The sequence below is a fragment of the Cricetulus griseus genome, chromosome 4, assembly GCF_003668045.3.
Source record: "Cricetulus griseus strain 17A/GY chromosome 4, alternate assembly CriGri-PICRH-1.0, whole genome shotgun sequence".
In the NCBI taxonomy this organism is placed as follows: Eukaryota; Metazoa; Chordata; class Mammalia; order Rodentia; family Cricetidae; genus Cricetulus; species Cricetulus griseus.
The window spans coordinates 162,385,061-162,393,520 of record NC_048597.1 but is presented as its reverse complement, the minus strand read 5'-3'; the positions used below and the strand labels follow the sequence as shown (position 1 = coordinate 162,393,520).

The 8,460-nt window shown below is 42.3% G+C and overlaps 1 protein-coding gene across 1 annotated transcript; it reads right to left on the bottom strand.

Annotated features, from left to right (window-relative positions):
- Positions 1-1,001: 1,001 nt before the first annotated feature.
- On the bottom strand, positions 1,002-8,430 carry Pih1d2 (PIH1 domain containing 2). The gene is made up of 6 exons (XM_027412137.2): positions 8,293-8,430; positions 7,156-7,360; positions 6,044-6,167; positions 4,219-4,464; positions 3,514-3,782; positions 1,002-1,144 (listed from the first exon to the last, which is right to left on the bottom strand). The coding sequence occupies exons 2-6, from the start codon at positions 7,330-7,332 to the stop codon at positions 1,010-1,012; spliced, it is 951 nt and encodes a 316-aa protein (XP_027267938.1). The 5' UTR covers positions 7,333-7,360; positions 8,293-8,430; the 3' UTR covers positions 1,002-1,009.
- Between the last annotated feature and the right edge of the window lie 30 nt (positions 8,431-8,460).

Below are 8,460 nucleotides of genomic sequence, written 5' to 3'. Positions count from 1 at the left end.
TTGGGAAGAGAGGCTCTCAGTTGAAAAAAGGCCTCCATCAGATTGGCCTTTAGGCAAGTCTGGTGCATTTTCTTAATTAGTGATTGATGTGGGAGGGCCCGGCCCATTGTAGGCAGTGTCACCCCTGGCCAGGTAGTTATGGAGTGCATAAGCAGGCTGAGTAAATCTTGCACAGTGAGCCAGTAGTCAGTTCTTGGCTTCTGCCTCAGCTCCTGCCTCCTGGCTCCAGCCAGTTCCTGTGCTGACTTCCTTTGATGATGTGGTAGAACTGTAAGCTGAAATAAACCCTTTCCTCGCCAAGTTGCTTTTGGTCATGTTTTATCACACATTACAGACCAAATGATTTTTAAATTACTTGAGATAACTAAACATCTTTAAAACCAGTATCTTATGGTTATGGTATTCTCAAATTTCTGGTTGATGCAAAGTTACAGTTTTTTTTTAAAAGATGTTTTATTTACTATTTTAAGTTGTATGTATATGCTTGTGTCTGTGTTTGGGTATATATGTGCAGTTGAGTACATGTGCCAGAATAGCATGTCAGATCCCCTGGAGCTGGACTTGCAAGCAGTTGTGAGCCACCCATCATGGTGGCTCTATAAGAACAGTCTGCACTCTTAACCATCTCTCTAGCCCCACAAAGAAAAGTAAATGAAAATTAGACATATCACTGTCTTCTCAGTGTCTGGGCATTGTAGACAGAAGGATCAGAAACTTAAGATCATTCCCAGGTATGTAGCAAGGTTAGGCTATGTGACCTAGGGCTACACGTGACCCTTTCCCAAAGATAAAAATATATATTGCTAGGCGTGGTGGCACATGCCTTTAAAACCAGGAGGCAGAGGCAGGCAGACCTCTATGAGTTTGAGACTAGCTTGAGCTACATAGGGCTACATGGTGAGACCCTGTGTCAAACAACAATGAAAACAAAAAACCACTACCCCTGCCCACAATGTAGGTCCTATAACTGACATGAGCTGTAGCAATGAAAACACAAAATACACTGTTTTTATGCCAATGGCATTGTAATGAATAATTCAGACTTATTTTTGACAAATTTTGCTGTAGTCATTTCTGTATTAACTGATTCTGGAAGATTCAGGAATAATCGGTACTTCTCAGAGACCTCAATCAATAAATCAACCTAAAATTTAAAAAAAATAGATTTTAAAATCATGAGACAATTGCATCCTAAAGAGACTACTACATTCACTCATATGAAGACCTAGTTACACCCATAGGACTTGCAACAAGCAATAAAATTGCTTTTGTGGATTTTTTTTTTTTTTTGAGGCAGGGTTTCTTTATAATTTAGGAGTCTGGCCTGGAGCTCAATTTGTAGACCAGGCTGGCCTGGAACTCACAGAGATGCCTCTGCCTCCCAAGTGCTGGGATTAATGGTGTGTGCCACCACTGCTGGGCACTGTTTTGCATTTTTTAACACTTTGATTACTAACAAGACACATCAAATGTTAACTGAACGGTATCAGAAGTAGAGTGTTGCCATCTGAGCTTTGTGTTGCTGTTTTCTAGATTTACCATCAGATGGCAAGGAAACCTACTAGGGCCTGAAAGGCAGTGATATATGTTTCATAGTGGATAATGCCCTTAGTGAACCTAACCTGATGATCTTGAAGGCAATAAAGTATCCAGCTAATTTGTACCTTAAAAGCTGGAAATAGGGGCTGCAGAGATGGCTCACTGGTTAAGAGCACTCACTGGTTGTGCTTCCAGAGGCCCTGAGTTCAATTCCCAGCAACCACATGGTCGTTCACAACCATCAACAGTGGGATCTGATGTCCTCTTCTGGCAAAAAGTCAACAGAGCACTCAAATACAAAAAATAAAAAAAACATAATCTTTAAAAATAAAAGTGGGAAATAGAATGTTATTAACATGTGCTTCTCGGGTACATTTCACGGAGAGGAAGTGAGTGCAGACAATAACTAGTTTATATGCAGCCTCCAAATTCTAAGGCTTGAAGGTTGAAAAGTAAATGGAAGTAATTCTGAAAAATAAAATTAAGAAATTGCCATTAGCTACAATGGCAGATTGAGACAAAGTTTAAGAGGCACTTGTTAAAGGCCTCTGAGTAGGCTAAAGTAAATGTCAGTCAATCCTTATATTTGGTTTAGATGACAGCAATTCAGTTTAAAGACATGTAGGTGCCATGATAGAAATGCTATTTTATGTATCAGCTTAAAAAATAAAAAATAAAAGTGTAGGGCAGTGGTGGCACATGACTTTAAGGAACAAGCATTTAGGAGGCAGATAACAGGCAGATCTCTGTGAGTTTGAGGCTAGCCTGGTCTACTGAGTGAGTTCCAGGTCAGCCTCCAAAGCTACAGAGAAAACTCTGTCTTGAAAAACCAAAGGAAAAAAAGTTTAGAGAAGCTAGTCTTGGGAAAGAATTGTGGACAAAGCAATGACAATAAAAGAAACAGTTAAAATGGGCTAAAAGGAACTGCTTTCAAATTCTAAAGTAGTTCTGGCCCTCAGTATTCCATAAGCAGGTAACCCACTGAGAAAGATGTTAAGTACCCAAGAATGACATATTCTATGATATTAGACACACACACACCCAATGGGGATGCTGAAACAAGAAAAACTTCCCCCAAATGGAGCTGAAGATTGGCCAAGCAATGGAATAGGAAGGTAGGTAGTCAAGGGACCTTCTCAAGGGATCTCAACAAGAACATCCTCCACTGCCATGCAGGGCCTTTCACAGAATGTGAGACTTTTCTATAGTTGCTCTCTCACCATATCTCTCACAGTACTTGTCTTGACATGTCATTGGTCTGGTTTAAAAGGAGAACACAGGCCAGGTGGTGGTGGTGCATGCCTTTAATCCCAGCATTTGGTAGGCAGAGACAGGAGGATCTCTGTGTAGCCCTAGCTGTCCTGAAACTCACTATATAGACCAGACTGATCTCAAAATCACAGAGATCTGCCCCCTAAATGCTGGGATTAAAGGTGTGCACTATTATGCCTGGCTATAGTTGGATCTTAACTGTTCCCCAAAGCTCTGAGTGTTTCCCCCACTATAGAAGTGCTGGGAGGTGCTGGAGCCTTTAGGATGTGGGACGTAGTACGAAGTCTTTGGGTATTGGACTGTGGAACCCTGGACCTTTCCTTTCTCTCCCTGGCCTTGAGTAATGGATGGTTTTGCTTTGTCATGTATTCCTGTCACAATGTTCTTGATATTTCCAACACAGGCCTGAAAACAGTTACCTAAACAAGGCTGGAAGCTCTGAGATCATGCCCTAACCAATCTTTTCTCTCTAAAGCTTTCTCACATGTTTGTTAGAACTATGCAAAGTTGATGCACAATTAAATTTACACAACACTTACCTTTTATTCAAAAGTATGAGTAACCTCAAATACATGGAGGAGATGCCAATGTTATTTGTAAACAATACAAAACTGGTCATCGGTGGATCTTCTTACCTGCAGGAGTTCCTGCAAACAATCCCCAGAGACACCACAGGGCCACCACAGTATCTGTTTAACTTACCTCAGAAACACTAAGCTCACAGAGAGAGACTGAGTTAATCCCAGGTAACTCTATTTTCACTTCAATTTTCAGAGGTTTCTCATTCTGATCCTTTACAACCTTTAATTCATAAGCTGGTTTCTTAACCTCCACCTGGATTTCTGAACTAGAAATCTCCTCTATGAGACATCGTCCCTTGTCTGATGATGCTTGTTTTTTTGTCAGCAGCACCTGAGGAAGGTGATTTGGTTCACTCTCAGTACTCTTTCTGATGTTTTCAAGAGTATTTTCTTTATGGAAAAAAAAAAAGGGAGGGGAGATACAAAACACTATCAACTTGTGAGCTTTAAGATAAGTGTTGTCTACAGAGACAGCTGATGACACTGTTATTAAATTAGTTTGGAAATTTAGTTCGGACACATCTGAAGCAGAGCTGGGCATGCAGCTCAGTGGGAGTTGCCTAGCATGTGAGGCTCTGGCGGGATTTGATCCTGGCACAGCTAAACAGACTCAAAATACCCAGAACCTCAAGTCAAATAATTAGCTTAGGAATTCTTCAAGATTTTGACATCTTTCTGGATACACTGACATTTCTAATAATGTATATTTTCCATCTTTAAGTTTCTTGTTCTTTTAAGATAGTGGCTTCTGATTTGGAAAATATACACAGGTTACAAAAACAAAATCTGACATCAGTTTATTTTTAGTTTACATACATCCACTTACCTGTTCCCATTATCCCTTTGAAGCCTGTGAAGTCAGTTTTAGTGCCCATCAGATTTTCTTTCATTCTAGGAATGCTTCCTTTTATTTTAAAACTAGTAACATGGTACGAATGTGTGAGTGTGAACTGGAATCGTTCCTCAATGCAATGCATGGCCATTTTTATTAACTGGTCTTTGATGCCAGGGTCTTTTTCTGCTGCTTGCAGAACACCAGGATTGTAGGCAACATTGATGACTGTATATGAACCTGTGTGTAATTCAGAAGACAGCTTGTTTCTATAAGGACTTTTGTCAGGCAGTGTACTAAACCCTATTAGTAAAGTTACAAAGTACAAATCCCATCCCTGTGTTTTTAGAGCTACCACAGCAGCACTGTGTTAAACCAGCAGTGGCTGATCCAGAAAGGAGGCTGACACAAAGTTACCTGCAGAAGAAATACAGTTTAGTAGGAGAAAGGGCTTTGAAGTGAGATGAGAGGAGATGCTTAGACAAGAACAAGGCAGTAGTTAGAGATTTAAGCATGATGGGGCCCTAAAGGGAACTACTGGCTCCCCTTTAAAGCTGGGAGAGGAGCGCCACAGAGTGAGGAAGAGAGGCAGTGTGGGAGAGACATTGGCTGCTCTAAGAGAGATGGGGGCAGGATAAGTGGTCCTTCAGAGAGCAGCTGCAGGGCATGGGCAAAATACCCTTAAGGAAGGACCAATCGGAAGAACAAAAGAAAAGGCTGACTTGTTATAACCTTTTAGAAATGACAGTAATGTTCCGTTGGAGCCTCCAGCTCATGCCTGCATGATTGGAGAAGCTACACTCTAGTCTCTTCCTCCAAACACCACCCACTCAGAGAGTCTACAAACAAAGGAAAGACACCAAAAAGCCCAGTTCTGCTTTCTTGGTGGCTACTGCAGCTTCCTTCCCTGAAGTTGCCAGCTGTCCAACTCCTTACCTAAGCACTCAGCTTTTGACCATACTTGGGCACAAACCCAGCTTGTGGCAGAAATGTCATCACCCCTCACCTGCATCGCATAAAGTCTCCCTGCCTTTGTTTATGGGGACAGCTTCTCCAGCCTTGATTTCTGGGCCTGGAGGACCTGCCTGGGAGTTGCTTTGCTCAAGTACACCTGTCGTTATAGTTTTTTCATTTCATCTTGATTTGGCTTACGTCACCGGCCGAGAAATCTACCATGGGGTGTGTGTGGAGAAAACCTATTAAGTTTCACATCACATAATTTACTTCAGTCAAATAATTTACTTCTGGATAGTGTACATGACATCTCAGAAGAACAAGGTGATCATGAATTGAAAGCTGTCAAGTCACTGAACAGACTGATTCTTAATTTTATTTTATGTGCATTTGGTGTTTTGCCTGCACCTATGTTTGTGTGAGGGTATTGGATCCCCTGGAACTGGAGTTATAGACAATTGTGAACTGCCATGTGGGTGCTGGGAACTGAACTCAGGACCTCTGGAAGTGCAGCCAGTGCTCTTAACTGCTGAGCCATCTCTCCAGCCCCAACAGACTGATTCTTAACTGTCTCAGAGAGAGCTGCAGGGAGGCAAGGCCTGATTCAGGCTATAGGATCTGGCCTATAGACGCAGGCCTCTGTTCTAACACATCGTATACACTAAATTCCAATTCCATGTTGGCATTTCTATGTGGGTTGAAAGCAGATCATATTATTAGAAATCATATTAAATGTGCATAAAGTACACTAATTTGTTAATTAAGTAAAATTAAATATTTTACTTAAAATCTTTTACCAAGTAAAATCTGGTCTATGAATATGTTCAATAAAAAAATCATGCATGCATTCTTTAATTCTTTATACCTGATGCCTCAGAGATATCTTCTGGTCTGCCAACATATACAGGTACAGGATGAGTGGCTGACTGGGGAGCCATGATCCTTTTCCATTGACATAGGTTGACAAAAAGTATTTTTTCTTTTGGTTTCTAGGAAGTAAATAATTTTGATATTGTCAAATGGCTTTTTTAAAATAAAATTTGGTAATATTCCAAATGCAAGTCATCACATTTTTTTTCAGGCCTTCCCAAATGCTAGGCAACTGTCCTTGAAATGCACTCTCTGGAACCCACACATAAAATGTAATGAAACTGTTTTTTAAAAACTTAATTCATGCTTCCCCCTCCAACGCCCCGACCTCTCCTGAGAACCCTCATCCAGTGGCTGTTGGAAGCAGAGGCAGACACCCACAGCTATACACTGAACTGAACTCTGAAACCCAGTTGCAGAGAGGGAGGAATGAAGATCAAAGGGGTCGGAACCAGGCTGGTGAAACCCACAGAAACATCTGGCCTGAACAAGAGGGAGCACATGGACCCCAGACTGCTGTCTGAGAGGCCAGCATGGGACTGATCCAGACCCCTGAATGTGGATGTCAACGAGGAGGCCTCGGCACTCTTTGGGGCCCCTGGTAGTGGATCAGTAGTATTTTTCCCTGGTGTAAGAAGGGACTTTGAGAACCCATCCCATATGAAGGGATACTCTCTCAGCCTGAACACATGGGGAAGGGCCTAGGCCCAACCCAGCATGATGTGTTGGACTTTGGGGAGCCCCATTGGAAGGCCCTACCATCCCTGGGGAGCGGAGGGGGGATGTGGTGAGGGGCTGGGGGGGCTGGGGGAGGGGAGAGAGAGGGAGAAGGGATTGACATGTGAAGCAAGCTTGTTCCTAATTTGAACTAATAAAAATATTAATTCAGTATATCACTATTTTTCTACAGGGCAATAAGGCCTCATTTGCATATTTCTGTATTTCTCATTTTTACTCCTTCAGTGAAACCTTCCACACTGTTTCAGTTTCTGTTTAGAGAGGCAATTTTAATAAACTTCTCTTGTGTTAAAGTAGCACTAGAGAAGGGTAAGGTATCTTGGAGTAGTTTCATTGAACACAGATCATCATTGCGCCAATTCTACCTACTAGGATCTTGGTCTGTAGGCAGAATTGTGGTTCTGGGTCCACACAGAGCTTTTTTCCATCTTTTAGCTCCTGTTCAATAAAGTTCTTGTAGCGCTCAGGATCATTTTCAGCCAAATCGTCGAGCATATTCCAGAACTGGGAAATCTGGGTGAGAAGGCCCTTTGAGGATGCCCTCATGATTGGTGATGAGATAGGCCTCCAGAACCTGTGGAAAGACACGACTTGAGAAAATACATGTCTGTGTGGCTATGGCCTTACTTCCTCTTTCAGGAGAGGAGGGGGCTTTTGTTTTGGGGAAGCTCTTTACTGTTCTTACTTCCTATGTCTAAAAGATTGTGTAACCACTCTGCTTTACCTTGGCTCTTCTACAGCCTGTAAGTCTAACCACTTCCTAAATTCCCACCTTGTACCTGTACCTCTCTCTGGCCTTCACAAACACAGTGGGAACAGAAAGGTCTTTTTAAGTCTTGTTTTTCCTATTGATATTGTTCCAATAGTTGAATATTGGCTGACTTGGTGTCTCCCAGCCCTGAAATTATGAGTGGTGTGTGTGTATGTATGTGTGTAAGAGGGAGAGGGGAGGGAGAAAGAAAGAAACAGAGGCACATTAGTCCTTAGTATAATAACTAAAAGTAGGAACACTGAGCTGGGCAGTGGTGCATACCTTTAATGCCAGCACTCTGGAGGCAGAGGCAGGTGGATCTATGTACGTTCGAGGCCAGACTGGTATACAGAGCAAGTTCCAGGACAGGAAGGGTTACATATTGAGACCTTGTCTCAAAAAAACTGGGAGTGGGGGGTGTGAGGTGTAGGGTCACTGGAGCCAGTATGCTTAAGTTCTTCCTAACTACAGGCAGCTATATTGCATTGAGCAAATAATGTATATATATACACCTATTCTTCTCAAAATGAAGACGAGGCCTAAGAACGCCAATACTTAAAGCGGGAACACTTGATAAATATTATGTACGAGTAGTATTCTAAGATCGTATCATCACTCTCCTCCCGCAACGGAGAAGTGTCCCAAACGGTCCACAAAAATATTTAAAAAAGAGATTTAGAGTCTTTAAATCGTGCATTAAGATTAGATTTAATAAACAAAGAATACACAACTTATCCCAGTGTGGGGAAACCCACCTCTTCAGTCAGTGTCTAGACAAACCGCGACTCCCGTTACCATGGTAACCAGGTCCGGTACAGCATCTAACTGTGTCCGGGGAGTGCAAAGTAGAACGCCGGCTCCATATCCCGTTCCGGATCTTTTCTCCAGCGCCGGACTGGCTCCTCAGAGGGGCCGTCCCGCTC

Bases quoted from the DNA above. Each gene is read 5' to 3' on its own strand.
- Pih1d2 (XM_027412137.2), bottom strand. From the start codon at position 7,332: ATGAGGGCATCCTCAAAGGGCCTTCTCACCCAGATTTCCCAGTTCTGG. The intron at 4,465-6,043 runs GTATAAAGAATT...AATTACACACAG, and splicing joins AGATATCTCTGAGGCATCAG to GTTCATATACAGTCATCAAT. The intron at 3,783-4,218 runs GTAAGTGGATGT...TTTTCCATAAAG, and splicing joins CAAAGGGATAATGGGAACAG to AAAATACTCTTGAAAACATC.